This window comes from Convolutriloba macropyga, chromosome 3, assembly GCF_964194025.1.
Source record: "Convolutriloba macropyga chromosome 3, txConMacr16.3, whole genome shotgun sequence".
Classification (NCBI taxonomy): Eukaryota; Metazoa; Xenacoelomorpha; order Acoela; family Convolutidae; genus Convolutriloba; species Convolutriloba macropyga.
The window spans coordinates 28137127-28155371 of record NC_134470.1 but is presented as its reverse complement, the minus strand read 5'-3'; the positions used below and the strand labels follow the sequence as shown (position 1 = coordinate 28155371).

General features: G+C 34.4%; 1 protein-coding gene across 21 annotated transcripts in view; it reads left to right on the top strand.

Moving 5' to 3' along the window:
- Positions 1 to 222: 222 nt before the first annotated feature.
- LOC142336128 (voltage-dependent T-type calcium channel subunit alpha-1G-like) overlaps positions 223 to 18245 on the top strand; it is a 155833-nt gene continuing 137810 nt past the window's right edge. For all 21 annotated transcript variants that reach the window (XM_075384700.1, XM_075384697.1, XM_075384698.1 and 18 more), the window contains exons 1-6: positions 223 to 315; positions 2433 to 2646; positions 3068 to 3666; positions 7747 to 8092; positions 8676 to 8738; positions 12047 to 12153. In XM_075384700.1, the coding sequence (XP_075240815.1) occupies positions 253 to 315; positions 2433 to 2646; positions 3068 to 3666; positions 7747 to 8092; positions 8676 to 8738; positions 12047 to 12153 (1392 nt within the window). In that variant the 5' untranslated portion in view covers positions 223 to 252. The remainder of the gene's footprint in view (positions 316 to 2432; positions 2647 to 3067; positions 3667 to 7746; positions 8093 to 8675; positions 8739 to 12046; positions 12154 to 18245) is intronic.

Here is an 18245-nt window from a genome sequence, read left to right as displayed (position 1 = left end):
ATTTCAAGCAGAAGTTTGGTTATTATTTATTGTTCTCTGTGCTGTGATAACAATAAGGACTAGTTAATTTTTTTTAAAAAAAATCGAATAACTATACAACCAATTACGCTTTAAAGTTTTGAGGCACTTTTTAAAATGTGAAGATTATGCCTCTCAAGGTTCTCAGAAATTTTCCAAAAATTTGCTTCTTTATCCGTCAGTAAAAGTTTGTTTGTGTTTCAGGTGATTTCATTGGAGGGATGGGCGGACATAATGTACATAGTACAGGATAGTCACTCCTTCTACGACTTCGCTTATTTTGTTCTACTCATTGTGGTTAGTCCATTTTTGCTTAATAAACAGTTTCGCTCTTAACATCCTGAAAATTCAGTAATCAGATTAGATTAGATTTGAACTTTCAAACGCTGTTTAGATGGTACATTACAACAGTACTTAGAGCGCGGGAGATACATTCAATTAGGCAAGCAATGGTAAACTAGTGATACAAATTTTAATACCCTTGATAAGAAACACTAAAATATGCTTACTCTTGCCAAGATCCCCTGTTAGAAAAGTCAGATAGAAAGGGATAGAAACAATTTAATCAGTTTGAGATTAAAAGTTAATTTTAATTAGTATCTGCTGAAATCAGTTTAAAGAGTATCTCTGAGTAGAGGGTTTTATAAAAAAAAGGAGTACAAAAAACTGTTGGTCTAATTTTTCCACTTTTTCATTTTAAAAAATGAGTTAGCGATGTGGAAGTTTTTACATCCTTATTGACATCTTCGTATTATCTCACGCCATTTCATTATTTTGCTCTAAATTATGTACGAATTGCGCAGAAAACGCGCTTTTTAAAATAAATTCAAATGCATTAAGTAACTATAGGTGCATTCAGCTCATTTCTTCCGCAGTTTCAGTGCACTCAGCGCATTTCTTTCACCAATTTATTGCCTTCAGCGCATTTCTTTTACAGTTTCATTGCATTCAGTGCTTTTTCCACATTTTCAGTGCATTCATCGCATTTCTTTTGCAATTTCAATGAATTAAGCTCATTTATTATATCAATTCAATGCATTCAGCGCATTTCTTCTACAATTTCAGTGAATTCATCGCATAGTTTTCAGTATTTCAGTGCATTCAGTGAATTTTTTTTCAACAATTTCAGTACTTTCAGCAATTTTTTCTACCATTTCTTTGCATTCAGCGCAATTATTTCACAACTTCAGTGCATCTAGCGCATTTTGTTCACAGTTTTGGTGCATTCGGTGAATTTTTGCATCAATTTCAGTCCATTCCGCGCGTTTTTTGAATGCCAGTGCATTTAGTACTTGTTTATAAGAATTCGAGTACAATCAGAGCATAATTTTGTTATTTTTTTTATCATTCGTCGCGTTTGTTTCCCAATATTAGTGCATCATGGTCACAACTTTAGTCCATTCTGCCCATTTTTAGTACTATTTCAATGCTTTCAGTGTAATTTTTACAGTTTCACTGCATTCAGAGCTTTTTTTCACATTTCACTGCATTCAGCGCTAATTTTCAACAATTTCACAACCTTCAGCAAAATTTGAAAAAAAATACATGATTCAGCGCTTTTCCTGAACATTTTCAATGTATTCATTGCCTTTTTTAATAATTGCATTTAAATCCGCATATTTGTGGTTCTCTTTCAATGCTTTCATCTTCTTTCACAATTTCAGTGTGTATTCGGCGTTTTTTTTTCACTGTTTGAGCTTTTTCAGCGCATTTCTTGTACTTTTTCTGTGTATTAACCACATTTCATTTACAATTTCATTGCATTCAGTTTCATCATTCATTTCTTTTTCAGTTTTGAATTTTCGGCGCATTTTTTCACGGGATCTTCTCTGCTAGTGCCCCCTTCCCCGCTTAGTTTTCACCCCATTTATACATGTCTAAACATACTGTTAAAGTTAAGTAAGTTTATTCATCATCATATATAAACAATATGCATTTATTAAAAGCTGGCATAGCTTTTGGTTGAGAGTTTTACGTATTTCAACTAAAATTTGAGGCTAATAACGTAAGCATCTATAAAACTTATTATATTAGGTCATTTTTGGTGTTATCGGCTAGAACAAGGGCTCAACTTTTTAAAAAATTTTTCAAGGAAACTATTTACTATTCTAAAAGTGCCTTCAATCTACCTAGACACCCTTGTTTCTTTGAAATGCAAATATCGCTCATACAATTCGCAAAAACTTAATATTGAGGGTGCTAAATTAACGACTATATAGGGCTGCAGGCGCTAGCAGAAAAGATCCTTTTCACAACTTCAGTGCATTCAGCACATTTCTTTCAAAATTTTATTTCATTCAGCACTTTTCTCACAAATTAATTATCTGAAATTGCGCTGATACCTCTACCTGGAATAACATCTTTTTGGGTGGAGTTTTATGAATAGTTTTGACACGTAATGTTGTACATTATAGATCGGAGCGTTCTTCATGTTAAACTTGTGTCTGGTTGTGATCGCGACTCAATTCTCGGAGACTAAGAGAAGAGAGAGCAGGCTGATAAATGAGCAGAGGATGCAACAGAGGTCAGCCAAGACAAACTCATCTTCAACTACCAGTCTATCCAGCTCATTCCAGGGACAGCCGGAGATCGGGGCTGGGTGCTACGATGAAATTGTCGCACTCATTGGTGAGTTACACACGGACTTTCAACCAGAAGAACCCAAAGTGGTCTCAATCTACAATGTTATTGTTGCACATAATTATTGCAAGTAGTTACATTATAACAGTATATTATGTTGGCCCAGGATGAATTGTTAATCACCCTGTTTTGGATTTTTTTTTATTATTTTTTTTTCATTAGAGCGAATGATTTGTGAATTAGGTTTTCTAGTTCATTTTTTGGCATTTTATTATTTTAATGGACAATTTTCCAGGACAATTTAGATCCTGATACAGAAAAAATTAAGATTATTTGCGGAAGCTTTAACAGAGCCAATAGTTTGGTTGATCTATTTTTTATAAGTAATTGGTAACCAACTGAAGCAATTTATAGCCCATTTGTTGTATCGCAATTAAAAGAATTGAATTCCAAGATTATTCCCGTTTAGGTCACTTGTTCCGCAAAGGGCGACGGCACTTTGAGAAACTGGTTCAGAAAGTGTTAGGCCAGCACAAAGCCACAGTGACGCCACACAAAACGAGACGACATGGGACCCCTATTGTCCACAAAAATGAACCAGAGGGCGGGGTTGTCAAGAACGACAGCAATTGTGGCTCCTGGACAGACTTCGGAACATCGGATGGATCTCAGAAATACAACTCCAACTTGAATTGCGCCTTTCTTGCCGACCAGACCTCGATGCCAAAACGTACGACCCCCAGCCCTATGATACCATTTTTAGGCAGTCCCGCAGTTCGAGAGACTTGCATGGGTTACCATGATAGTCCCGACCTGTCAAGGATCCCGACTCCTAAGATTCCCTTAGCTTCACAGGATAACCTCACTCTGTTCGAAATGTCTGTCTGCAACACCCCAGTACCTGTGCGGGGTGCGAGTAGTTTGTACCAGAGGAAGAGAAGTGGTTCTTTTGAAACGAGTGGAGCAGTCGGAAAGACACCCACTAAATCAGCATCTGTCTATGACTATAACAAGTTTAGACAAGTCCCCTCTGAAGCACCTTCAGCATCGTCTCTTAGCTGCTCAAAGGTTCGCACAATCTCAGTAATTTCAATAACGCTAAAGCCACACGATTTTTTGTGAAATGTTGGGGAGTAAATAAGCGACATAGGTGCTATTTAGTTCTCGTTTATTAATTGTTCTTGAACGAAGTTCATAGCAATTATTGTAAACGTGTGTGTCTTTTTTATGCAAAATTTTTGCTTGACAATTTTGACTTTTCAAGTGACTTTTACGCCCTTGACTTTTTGCGTTTCGCGTGGTCTAAAATTCTCTCTCAATCACAATTTCAAGCAGCTGAAATCAATTGGCGGCGATTTAATACTAAAAGTCAAATGAAAAGTGCGCCGAAACTGGTGTCATTTTTTACTTTAAGTCTTAATAGTGGTATATGTTAACCTCTAATGTTGTTATTTGAAGCCCACTATTAAACTTCTTAGTCCCATTTAGGCTCTCCTACCTCCCCCCGCCCCCGACTGAACCAGGCTGCAATTGATTAGAGCTCGCACTAGTCGTTCGAGAGCAATTCTTCCGACGTTTAGTCGACTATGTTTGAAAAGAATTAATTCATTTTCTATTCAGGAATTCTGGAATTCAGGGTTATGGTTCAAATCATAAGACACCGCTGCAGAGGTTGAGGAGCAGTGATTGTTTTTGTTAAAAAACTGATAAGTGCAATAGTAGATATTTTTCCTTTGGTTAAATTTGGGAACATCGTTTTTATCTGAGAAAATCTTGAAGAAAAAGGTCAAATACAAAAATTTGAAGATGAAGAACTCGCTCTGTTTCCATCTCTGATGAATATAATATAATTCTTATTAATAGCCGCACAGCGATAGCTAGGGCTATTATCGGCCTTCGCTTGGTTTTTTTTACAATTCAAAGAGTTTGAATTGTATTGGAGCGCTGTCTTTTTAAGACTCGAAGAGGCTTTATGGTTTTCTGTTTTTTTGATAAGTGATCGAGCCAAAAACCGGAAATTCAAGGAGTGAATAAAAGTTGAAAGATATGTTTCAGTGAAAAAATTCGAAGAGCAAAGAAAACAGAGAGCGGACCTTTTATTCACGCCTTCTTTTGAAACCGAGCAACAAAAGTAGGTGTGAAAAACTTTGCTAAGCGAGCAAATTTTTTGTTCACATGCGGCTTTTTCAAGCTGTTTTATTTGAAACTTCTACGTTATCCAAAAGGTTATATTAGGCTAAAGATATAATTTTCAGTCTGGGAAATTTACGCTAATTTGAAGGTTTTAGGTCTAGTCTTTTGTTTAGTCAATCAAAATTCTTTTAATTGAACTTGAGGACTTGTCCTGCTATGTTTTTTGTCGTCAAGATTTTTTGCTACAACCATATGACGTCACAACCACTTCAATTCTGCCTTTTGTTTTTGTTTATGCAATTTCAACTGAAGGGCGTGCGTGACGTCATTTGTCGCTCTTAGTGGAGCGAGTTATTTGTTGAATAGTGTGATTTAATTTTTCATCAACCTGACTTACCTTACTCCTCTCAAAAATGACTTCCTCACTTTGATACTGACTTTTGTTTATTTTAATTCAAAGGGATAAGGTCAAGTGAATCCGTCACTCCAAATAACGGTTATTTGAGAGCAACTAATAGAAACAGCAATAACTTATACAGATTCTTAATCAAATTATAACATTTCAGCCTTCTATGAAAACGCTGATTGTTTTGGTCTGTCTTTTGTTCTAATTTTATGAGACTGCAGATCTACCAAGCTATTTAGGCTATTTTCTGGCAATCTGCAAGCACGTTATTTTGTTTGAAGTCAGAACTCTGTTTATGGTTGAAAAAATTTTAGATGCCTTCAATACAGAAATTGAAACAGATTTATAATTGTCTGAACCTCAGTTTTACATTAAATCTCATTTCTTCTTTAAAAAGTAGCCTGCCATCCGACGCATTTGAATTATCAGTTGTATTTGAATAGCTGCAAAGCGATAGCTGAAGCTATTATTAATCTTCTCTTGGTTTTTTCATTTCGTCGTCAGAATTTTTGTTGCGACCATATGACGTCACAAGCAGTTCAAATCTGCCCTTTGTTCTTTCGTTCAAGCAATTTCAATTGAATTGAGTGCGTCATTTTTCACTCTTGAGTGACGTCATTTGGATCGAATTTGAATTGAGTGACGTCATTTTTCCCTCTTTTTAGATCGAAATTTTTTTGTTCACTTGCTTGGTTTAGTTTCTGGTCACGTCACCTACCTCACTCTCAAAAGTGACTTCCTCACTCCTCACTCTGAAATTGACTTTTATTTACTTAATTTCAATGAGATAAAGTCAACTGGGTGTCATTCTAATTGAAGTGTATTTAAAGGCAGCTAATAGAAGCAGCATTAATTCAAACAAATTCTTTTTCAAAACAGACTTTAACTAAAGGGGATTATTGGTCTATTTCTATTACTTTTTTGGAATTTCAGGTCTACAAGGCTATTTCGGCTATTTTCTGGCAATCTTCCAGCTATGTTTTTTATTTCAATTCATATATTTTCATGTTTATAAACAGAACAAAAATGTCTATTAATTAAATGCTAACCTTCACAATTAAATCCCAGCGGCATTTCACTTTCAATGGCCAAGCCTTATTTATAATACCTCCTATATTTATTTGAATATTTGTTTCATTTGTTTTATTGTTGCTGCCTTTGATTTGTTTTCAGTGGCTCAAATATTTTACGCTATCCAAACAGTACTTTTTGGACAACTTTTCGTTCCTTAATTTTTTCAAATTTTATCATACTGGGCGTGACAGAAGAAATTTTGTTTTAAAAAAGCTTCTCTTCATAATCAGGTTTTCCAAAAAAAGTTTTTCGTGTTAAACAGTTTTTGACGGGTCATTTTGAAGGATTTTTCTACTGCTTAGAGTTGAATCTATGAATTGGTAGTTGCCTAAAGTTTTCGCAACTGAAATAATTTTTTGTATGTAATTTGTTTTTTTTTGTTTTGCCCTTGTCCAAAGAATGACAGAAAATTGAATTCTTGAGTGCTGGTTTACATGCAACAAAAATAACGCTAATAAAATTCTGTTCTTTTTTGGAAAAAATTTTAAAAATAAAGGGTTGATTGATTGATAATTTTCATCATCACGTTTTGTTTATCTAAAACTTTTAAATTGCAATCTTTTTCGAACGTTTTATTAACAGAAGGATTACATAGTTTAAGATTTTTTGCTACAATTTTATTCAAGAAGGAGTTCTTTGAAGCAATTAACAAATTTGAAGTTCACTCTAACGGTCTTTCAAAAATCTTACTTTTTCAATTTTTTGAGACCATTTCAGAAAACGGTATCAGGTCAATTTAACCAATGCCATTATACCCAATGCCATTGTAATCAAAACATTTTGATATTTTCGTTCAAGAAGCTGACTACAAATCAGCAGTTGCTATTACACGTATGTTTTTACAAACTTGCTGGCCATGACTATGCCTCCAGCCCGTGGGACTTTTTATGAAACCATCACAACCGAACATAGAATTAAATTATCCGCTCGATTTTGTTAAAACATACGTGTAATGGCGACTGCTAATTTGTACTCGTATAGTTGAAAGTGTGCAGTGGGTATAATGGTATTGGGTATAGTGGCATTGGGCATTATGGCATTGAATATGATGGAATCCGATAAATTATTATGCAATCGTTGAAACCTGTCTCACGCACTAACCTCTTTCAAGATCTTTTGTTTATAAAACTAAAACACCTGCCTCTATTTACGAAGGCTGCATGATGGCGAAAATGTTATGAAAGTTAGAATTTTGAAAAGCCTGCTTCTTCTAATATAGAATAGGAGTTTACAAGCCTTTTCCTATTTTTGCCATTGCAACATCGCTCAATATTTGTGCATTGTCGCCTCTTTGAACAACAAAATTAAAAATATAAGCTGGTTGTTTAATAACCTGGAATAATTACCTGGCTATATACTGGCTATATAATTTCTGTCATGGGTCGGGTAATTTTTTTTATGGATCGAGCAACGGCTTTCTGAAGGTAAAGCTAGCCTCCCTAAACCGTAGCTAGCTACTGACGAAGCCAACCGCTCGCCAGTTGTATAAGAGTAATTCGCGTGACGTTAGTTGGTTATGTTTAATGTTTTTGCAGACATCCCTGCAGAGCGTTGACACAAACTGTAGACCAAACAACAGATCCGGCGGTAACAATGTTCCCATTGATTCATTCCCGTCTGCTCCTGGTCAGGGAGGTCTAGGGGCAGGAGGAGGAGGGGGAGTCAACAACCAACCTAGACTGTTTGAAATATCCGAGGGCACCCTTCGCCTGCCAGATGGACAGGATGTTGGCCATCAGCATCGACAGCCGCAACATCAACTAGGTAATGACAGAGATTGCATGTACAAGCAGATCAAACAGCCTTCTTCTGGCTATCTGGATGGTGGTGGTGATATTTCTCAGGAAGCCTCACCTCAGCGACATCCACCTCGTAGGAAACGTAAGTTCATTGGAAATTAATGCATAGTATCAGACATTATAATATTGTTCCTGTTGCCTAACCGGGTTGAGGTGCGCGTACCAAGCCAGCACTGATCGAAGATTGACCTGGGTCAAGCACATGGGGTCCAGATCTTCCCGGCCGAAATCAACTCTGATCAGACTGTATCCTGATCGTAGAGTAGTAGCTTCTAAAATCTGCCCCTGAGTTCAATCAAAATCGGTCTGATCACTACTGGTTTGCCTCAACCTCGGTATTTTGAATATGCCAATGAGGCTCTATGTATTGATACCTGTTCACAGAGCACTAGTTGATCTCGTAAAAACAGTACAATAGTTGAGAACTTATCAGTTATATTTGAAGCCATTTTACAGGTATTATTTGGAAAGAAGTTGGCGCTATCATTATGAATGATGAAGTATGTAGCTCTGTATTGTAAATATTGTTTGCTTATCTCGTTCAGTGGCTATTCAAAAACTTCATATTTCAATTGAACTGTACTGCATTTCATAAGTTCTCACATAACTATTCTTATTCTTGCTCTAGAGTTACTGAATTTGTTGACATGATTGGTCTGCTTTAGAGCAACAGTGGAAATTCAGTGATGTGAGTTTGCCAGTTCACGAGACCTCAAAATTAGAAGCAGGTGAGATTACTACCTTTTTGTATAAAACATGCTTTTTGGTGTTATCTTATGCACATTTTTTGCCAATTGATTGAACATGATTGAAGTGTCGGGAGTCAATGCTTAGAAAAACAAAATATGGAAGACTAACAATTTTACTGTAATAAAGAATGTCACATCCTAGCCAAAGAGCTGCTGGACGAACAAACTGATTTTAAATTTGTACTTTTTTTTCAAAATTATAGGCTTTACTTTGATTGGTAAAAACTGGAAACAAAAATGTTTAAAGAATGTCAGTTCATCATTTGTTTATTTAATTCATTTTTTTTTTGCTGTCAAAGAGTGCGCAACAAATAAGGCGAAAACTAACTGTAGTTACTATACTCATAAGAAAAGATCGATAGTTACATGTTCTTCGCTAAAAATACGCTTTTTGAGTGTTATTATTGGTTTACGGGGAATTTAAGTCCAAATTTTGTTATCAACGTTTTGAAAAACTTTCGGACCGCGTCAGTTTGCGGGGTGTTTCCGGAGTGACTAACAGCAATAAGTAAAATAGCAATTTTTTCACTTTTATGATTCGTTTGCGCTTGAGCAAAATAATGGCTAAACAGATTTGTGTTTGCATTGAAAACGGTTATCAACGTTTTAAACCCTGGAAACTGGAGTTCTTAAAGTATTTCTATTTCCGAATACACAACTCTAAATGTTTTCCACGTTTTAATCCAAGCAAAGCTGAACTTTTTTTGTTTACAGGAACTAGTCCAATACTGTAGTTTGCGTTTGCTTAACTGGATAATACATACCATACTGAGTAGAACAAAGTTTAGAGGTTTCAACTTACTGTCCAGGAAAACTTTACATAGTATAGTATATACACGTAGTGTTTGTTTTCGTTGAAAACGTGGAAACGCGAAGACAACTTCAAAAAAATTATCTGAACAAAACTTCACAAGTTTATTTCGCGAGCATTAGGCTGGCCTGATCTGTCGCACTGTATTCGATCTCTTACAATCTCCGAGAACTCATCAACTTCAAGTTATTGAGTTGTTAAAGTGGCTGTCATTTTTACAGGCCACAAATTAAAATTTTAGGGGTTACGTTATTTTTTGAGATTTTAGGGATTCAGTAAAAAAAACTGAAAATGATAAAACTTTTGCTAAGCTTTTGTCAGCTCAACTCTGTTTGAAATTTCGTCTGTATGAAAAGGTTGAAACGCTCTAATTTCTCTAGTTGAACAACATTTAAATCACACATCAATCTGTTTACAAAAATTAATAACCTTTTATTTACAAAGCTATACCTAATTGTCTTTGATTGACAAGGTTGGTTAGGTGACGTCAGTATTTTTGCAATTTAAGTATCGATTAACTTTTCTACGGTCACTTCTACAACTATTCAATGCAATGATGATACCTGCAGAGGGTTTGTGATCTCAAATGAATGAAAATTAATTAATAACAATTAGTTATTGTACTGCACAACGGGAAAAACTATGAATAGGCAAGAAATCGAAAAAATAAATCTTTGCGCGCTGTAGGTGCTATTAGCCTCACAAGATTGAACGATACAATTGTGTTCGTTGGCTTAATTTATGATACTCTACCAAAAGTTGAAACTTCAACCCTTTTTCAGGTGTCCTTCGGAAGTGCGGAGCAGGGTTGAACAACCATGGAGTCCGAAATTCTAAGTTTTTTTTTCAGTTTTTGCTCATTTTGCAGTTTTTTGCATTCAATTTCACATTTTGAAATGCCCAGTAGATGCAGTGGGAAATATGTTTGATATGCAAAAACCTTCTGGAAAATGAAATAATAAAAATATGTTACAAATAGAAAAATTGTTCACATCTACTCTTTGAAACTTAACGTTAATTAGTTTGATTGATATGTTTCGAAAAAATCAACAATTCCCATGACCCATGTGCTAAGATGAGAAATACATAGTTTTGCTCACATAATAGAAAGAAAAACGATTTCTTTAAAACGTTAGAAATCCGATTTATGATCTTTTTCTTATAAAAACAAAATTTTCACAACACAAAAGTGTTGCAAAAAACTTGGTGTTCAAATCATTAAGAGAATTAATTTAAATGAGCAGCTGATTGCAAGTAAAAACTTTGCTGCAAGTATTTTTAACCGCATAATTTTAATTATAATTTACTTAATGCAAAAAAACTGGAATGAAAACTAATTCAATTTTGCATAAAAATTGAAGAATTTTGTCAATGATATTCACCATGACGAGTTTTGAACAAGAACTTAAATTTGTGCAACATATTGTCACATTTAGCATTCATCTCCGTCACTGTTCTTTTTAAGGTTGTTGTCGATTCGTATTTTCTGAAGCGACAAATGTGATAATCGCGCCCGGTATTAATTTCAAGTCTTGATCAGTTCTTCAGTGCAATACACGTCTTGAGTCTTGAATTGACAAATCAAGACTGATCACGTCTGACCTCAAGTCTTGAATCAAGCCTCGAGCAAGACTTGACAAGTCTTGATTATTGCGCAGTTAGGCAAAGTGGAGTTTTATGAAGAAATTATTTATAGTTAGCGCATTTCAAACTAGCAAAAATTGGTTAAAAAGTTTTACGACAAATTTTCTAATCTGACGAAGCTATTTCTAAATTGAGCATATACAACGTCAAATGTCCCGTATATTCTCCCGAAACCAAATTATTTTTCAATAGGCTGAAAAATGTAGTCATGACTGCTATCTTTGGGCGATATCAGAATTTTTTTCATTCTCTTTTTATTGGACTTTGATGAAGTGCTCTTTTTGTCTTGTGCTTCATTTGTCAATTTGGAGAGTTGTTTAGGCAGGCCACTCTAAGTGGCGGCCTTCGTCTATTGTTACCAAACTAAGGTAAACCGACAAAAAAAACTTTGCTGAATACTCGACCCAAGACTTTTCAAGTCTTGGCCAAGACTTGCGCAGTACTTATCAATTCTTGACCAAGACGACTGAAGACTTTCCAAGAATAAAGACTTGTTTCAAGACGTGCCATTTCTAAAAAGTGACATGATCAGAGCTCTGATACAGTACTGATCTGAGACTTGTATTTTCATCTTTTGAAATTGTCTCGCAAATTTAATTCAAAGTTAAGCAGAAGATTTTCAGATTCACACCTACCCATATCATGGTCCTAGAATATTTAAGATTCTGAATTCAGTCTTAAGTAATTATTAAAGAAGCTCGAGAAGTAAAGCTTCAAGCTGATTGAATGATTTTGCTTTAAAGTTTAATACGCCATAGTGGAAATTGGTTATAATAATTTTTCACTAATATTCTGTAATAATATTATGAGTTTATGATGTTTGTAATTACAGGATGTATGCGTGCACGTGCATTGGTGGACAGTGACTACTTCATGTATGCCATCTTCATCTGCATCCTTCTGAACACTATGAGCATGGCTGTCGAGTTCCACCAGCAGGTCAGTATAACTCAAAAGCAAATCCATATAATTACATGTTGGCATCTGGGCCACTCTTACGATATCAATGTATATTATAAGCTTAAGTTAGAGTAATGCAATTTACAAAAATCAATTTTGAATTTAAAGCCAGTGTACTGCCGATATAATAAGGACGGTTACTAAAAATAGCAACCCGAGTAAAAAAAGAAGTTAACCTCAACAGATTATATTTAACTTAATATTGGTATGTTGTTGCAGGCTTTAATGCTGCTAATAGTGCTACTTTGTTGCTATGGTGCCTTATTATCTTTGTCTCGGCAGTCAAAAACGCAAGCAGGTTTAAAAATGGTTTCAAAAACCGGGAAGCCGTTTTATGAGCTCCAAATATAGGATTATCTTGCTTCTAACGATTTTTACAACGGCTGCTGTCCTATCAATGACACGGATAGTTTTATACTACCCCATTCGTTATTAGCAGTTTGAAATCTGTCCAGATTTATCGTTTTGCAATTCGCTTTTTCGACTTTATATATGCAATACTGTAGATTACCATTGCGTTAGTTGATAACATATTAACCTCAATAACCAATCGCTCGGTTTTGCTGAATAGCGAACGTGTTTCTCTTGTAATAATCAAATAGTTCAAATTAACTAATTAGATATTTGAGTTTAATTACTAACTCAGACAATTACTGAAGTCATCGAAATAAGCAGCCAACGAGCTGTCGCTCTAAAATTTGGCTGTTGTACGAAATATCAAGACTGTATCTTTAACTAACTTGTATTCAACTTGTATTTTCCAACTTGAATTCAATTTTTAATCTTTTACGTCTGCTAAGACGCCCTAGATCAAGTTAGGTTAGGCTTGCAGTTAAGGTTTTGATTCGTATTTGGTACAAAGGTATTTGGTACAAAGGTTCCTATTTCGCTTAGACACTATCGTGCTCAGACACTTTGCACCTTGCTCAAGACTTTCAAAATTAAAGTTAATCCCCAATTGTTAACTTCAAGTAACTTAATTTGTCCGATACTAATGTTAAAATCATAGGAGATAAATTACACGTTTCACGGGAGCAAGATGCACTGCTTCACTGCTCAATTGAGAATGCGATACGCAATTTTTTATCAAGTTCAAAACTATAATTTTTTTGCTCATTTTTGTTAGTTTCCCATGTTATATTTGTACTTTGTTTTTCTCTTGTGCATCTCATTTCTATGCCGTTGATTGGGTGAAGACAACCATGTCGACAGAACTTTAAAACGTCAATTTTAAATGCAAAACTGACGTCTTGAGTTGAATGCTAATCATGTAGGATATCCAGAGAATCAATCCATAAATTCCCTTCAAGAGCAAGCCACGGGAACAACGTTTTGACAAAAAGAAGTGTATTGCTTGTTCATTTGCGTTTGAAGGAACGTGAAAAAATTTGATTAATAACGAAAGCAACCAAAATCACCTAAAAAAATTCGAGAACCTTAACACATAACACTCAAATATTTCCCTAAAACATCAATTGATCTGAAATTTTTCGCTTAGTGTCAAATTGAAGAAGCAGTTGCGGCTACTTGTTCTTCTGTTTCAATAAAAATGGACAAAGATTTGAGCTGCATGTTTGTCAGGTATCGGGCTTAAATATAAACTTGTCAAGTATCGACCTTAAATCACGATTGGTATGTAATCAGGGTCATTTTGAATACGCAAAAGAGTGACATGATCAGATGAAGCAAAAGCAATCTACCATTTGTAAAAATGTTTTCAAGCAGCGCTGATTAACATGAATTTTTTCCAAACAATTAGTGACTTCGAACAGTTCGAAGGAATCTGAAGGGCAAAGTAAAGAAAATCTGCTTTCGAAGTTGGCCTTGTTGAAGAAAACGTTGACATATTTAAACTCTTGGTTCAAGCGACACCTTTTTCGCTTGGTATAATAAGTAAAAATTTATAACCTGCTAACATATTTTCGATTTTGTCTTTTTTTCCGAAAATTTTGAAGATAATAAAGTAAAAACTTTTCAGTGGTTTTATTTCGTGCACAGGTATCGTGATACTGTATATTACAAATTCTTTCATTGATCATCTTATGTTTTTTTTTTAAAAAAGAACTGATTATCTACGGTCAATATAATTTGAAATGTCGCACATTTTGAAAATAAATCTTGATAGTTTTAATAACACTACCTTCTTTGATTTTTTTATTGTTGCAGTTTGGTATTTTCAAAAAATAATAAGGTTAAATAACAGGATTCGAATTTATCGTTTACAATTTTTAAATCTTCATCGAGAACTTTTTTGAGTCCTGATTATCATCGAGAAAAAATTTTAGAGTCCTGATTTTCTGCAAATAAAATTAGTTGTCACCTGAAAATTTGTCTAAAAATTTAGGAAAAGATAGAAAGAACTGCTTGAAATGAAACTGAGGAAAAAGAATTTCTCTGTTTGTAATGAAATGTGAGTGTGAAATTTATGTAACATAAAACAAAGTTTAATGGTTGAATTTATGTTTTATTTATAATACTCGTACGTAGCCTTTATTACAAGAGAAAGAGTGATGGCAGAGAATTGTTCTGCGTTCATTTTCTGGGCTTGTAGTCATTTGTTCAATCAATTTTGTCAGTTTCGTGCTTAGAATTCTATTTTCAAATTTGAATCTAATGCCAATGTTAATTTGTGCCTCTCTTTAAGGAATCAGTTAAACTAATTCTAGAGTATTGATTAGTATTTAATTGCTCTCAAATGAAGTTTGTAGCAATTATATTAGTCCTGTCGGTCTTTTTTATGCAATTTTTTGCTTGATCGATTTTTCGCCTGACGTTTTTGACATTTCGTTCTCAAAAACGAGATAAACAGTTAGCCTCCAGCGGGAATTAAGTGCTCTTAGAGCCTTTCAGCTTTGTTTCAGTTCAAATTGTTTTGGCGACTTATGGTGTGAAGAGCGGTTCTTAGAGGATGAAGACGCCCCCACTGTTGACACCCCAATATTGCCCCAATCCTCCCGCCGCGTGTGTTGCCCCCCCCCCCCCCCCCCTCCCACCCCACTCTTTCCCATCCCCCCTCCCTCCCCATCAGCCCCCCGTTGCACACCTCAAATTTTCACAATTTTTTTTGAGCTTTATAACAAAATTTTTGTCAATTTTGAGTGTCTGCAGCCTTAGGTGTCAAAAAACTCCTCTAGTGGATAGTTTCTAGTGGTAGTGGAATGGTTTCAACATATTACCATCACGAAATTTAGCATTTTTTCGACAAAACGTGCAAATTGTTTCAATTTAAATTTCAATATTCGCGTTTTTCTGGACGCAGGGGCAAGGAAACGTCCTTAAGGATTTGATGATAAGTTACTGTAAATTTTATATTTGACATAGAATAGCTTTCAATTTATTAAAATGACAATTTTTAGCGAGTCTTCTTTTATAAAACTTGCCTTTTTTCAAGTTTATTGAAAATGCTTGTCGATTTTAAGGTTTCTCCAGCCTCAAGAGCCAAGTAACCGCATTTAGGGCTGGGAAATAGATTACTGTATGTTTTCTAAATGTAATGCAATGTTTTTCAAAATTTCAACAACACGAATTTTAGAATTTTTTTGACAAAATTTGCAATTTTTTTCAATTTTTTTGACATTTATGGTTATTGTTCAGGTTTTTTCGGCCTCAAGGGTCAGAAAACCTCTGTTTGGGTTTAATAAAAAGCAACTGAAAATTTTATATTGGTCCTGGAATAATTTTCACCTTTTTAATATCCCAAATTTTAACAATTTTTTTTAAATAAAATTTAGTATTTTCAAGCCTTTTGAATTTTTTTCGCCATTTCTCCAGCCTCAAGAGGTAAAAATTCTCCTCGAGGGCTATATTGTAGATTAACTTCCAGATATAAAGGAATGTTTTTCAAGATTTTAATATCAGCAATTTTTATAAATATTTGCAATTTTTTCAAGTTTTTTGAATCTTTTTGAATTTTTGCCTTTTTACCGGCACCAGGGTCCTAGGGACCTCCTCCAAGTTTTGATGATAAGCTATCGCAGAGTTTCTCGAATTAATGGAGTGATTATCAATATTTTAATGACTCCAGCTTTAACAATTTTTTGATAATTTTTTTTTAATTTTTTGAAAGTTTTTATCATGTTCCAAGTTTATGGATCTTTATGTGTCAGTGAAACTATTTAAAGCTTGAATTTTGCATTATTTTGCCATTTTTTGATTTATCAGCTTTTTATTTGACTTATTTACTAACAAGTCTGGAAAACTAAAAGTTGCAGAGTCGAATCAAGCTAAATCTAGCCTCACCAACAACTCGCCGTTCGTTTGAGAGCAATTGGCCCGACATTAGTCAGTTATGTTTTTTATTATTATTTTGTCATTCAGGGAGTAATTTGTAAGACAACAGAAAAACTCTTTGCTCGTCGTCGTTTTGTTCTTGTCATTGACGGTCAGGATATCCTTGAGGGTATAACTTGCCGCTGCCTTAATAACATTAAAGGAAAGTAATTTAAGCGCTGTTTGTTGCTTTACTTTATTAATTGCTCCCGAAAGAAGTTCGTAGCAATTATTCTGAACGTGTTGGTCTTTTTTATGCAACTTTTCCGCTTTACTTTTTTCGCGCTTCTCATCTAGAACATTATTTGACTCATCAAGTGACTTTTCCACGCTCTCTTTCTACTTTTTTCAGTGATCTTCATTGTTCTCACTCTTCATTGTTCTCACCCAGTTTTGTCATTTTTGAGTTCTTTCAGACCTAGGTGCCAAAGAAATTCCTCTAGGGTTTTATAATAGGTTACTGAATAGTTTCTAGTGGTAGTGGAATGGTTTCAACATTTTAACATCACGAATTTTAGCATTTTTTTGACAAAAACGTGCAAATTGTTTCAATTTAATTTTCAATATTCACGTTTTTCTGGACGAAGGGGCAAGGAAACGTCCTTAAGAATTTGATGATAAGTTACTGAAAATTTTATTTTTGAAATGGAATAGCTTTCAATTTATTAAAATAACAAATTTTAGCGAGTCTTTTTTTTTATAAAACTTGCCTTTTTCCAAGGTTATTTAAAATGCTTGTCGATTTTAAGGTTTCTCCAGCCTCAAGAGCCAAGTAACCTCATCTAGGGCTGGAAAATAGGTTACTGTATGTTTTCTAAATGTAATGCAATGTTTTTCAAAATTTCAACAACACGAATTTTAGAATTCTTTGACAAAATTTGCATTTTTTTTTCAATTTTTTTGACATTTATGGTCATTGTTCAAGTTTTTTCGGCATCAGGGGTCAGAAAACTTCCATTTGGGTTTGATAAAAAGTTACTGGAAATTTTACATTGGCCTTGGAATAATTTTCAACTTTTTAATATCCCAAATTTTAATAATTTTTTTAAATAAAATTTAGTATTTCCAAGACTTTTGAATTTTTTGTCATTTTTTAGGTTTCTCCATCCTCAAGAGGCAAATATCCTCCTCGAGGGCTATATTGTTGATTAGCTTCCAGATATAATGGAATGTTTTTCAAGATTTTAATATCAGCAATTTTTATAAATATTTGCAATTTTTTCAAGTTTTTTGAATCTTTTTGAATTTTTGCCTTTTTACCGGCACCAGGGTCCTAGGGACCTCATCCAAGTTTTGATGATAAGCTATCGCAGAGTTTCTAGAATTAATGGAGTGTTTATCAATATTTTAATGACTCCAGGTTTAACAATTTTTTGATAATTTTTTTTTAATTTTTTGAAAGTTTTTTTTATCATGTTCCAAGTTTATGGATCTTTAAGAGCCAGTGAAACTATTTAAAGCTTGAATTTTGTATTATTTTGCCATTTTTTTAAATTATCAGCTTTTTGTTTGATTTATTTACTAACAAGTCCGGAAAACTAAAAGTTGCAGAGTCGAATCAAGCTAAAACTAGCCTCACCAAAAACTCGCCGGTCGTTTGAGAGCAATTGGCCCGACATTAGTCAGTTATGTTTTTTTATTATTATTTTTTCATTCCAGGAGTAATTTGTAAGACAACAGCAAAACTCTTTGCTCGTTGTCTTTTTGTCCTTGTCATTGACGGTCAGGACATCCTTAAGGGTATAAACTGCCGCTGCCTTTCTAACATTAAAGGAAAGTAATTTCAGCGCTGTTTGTGGTTT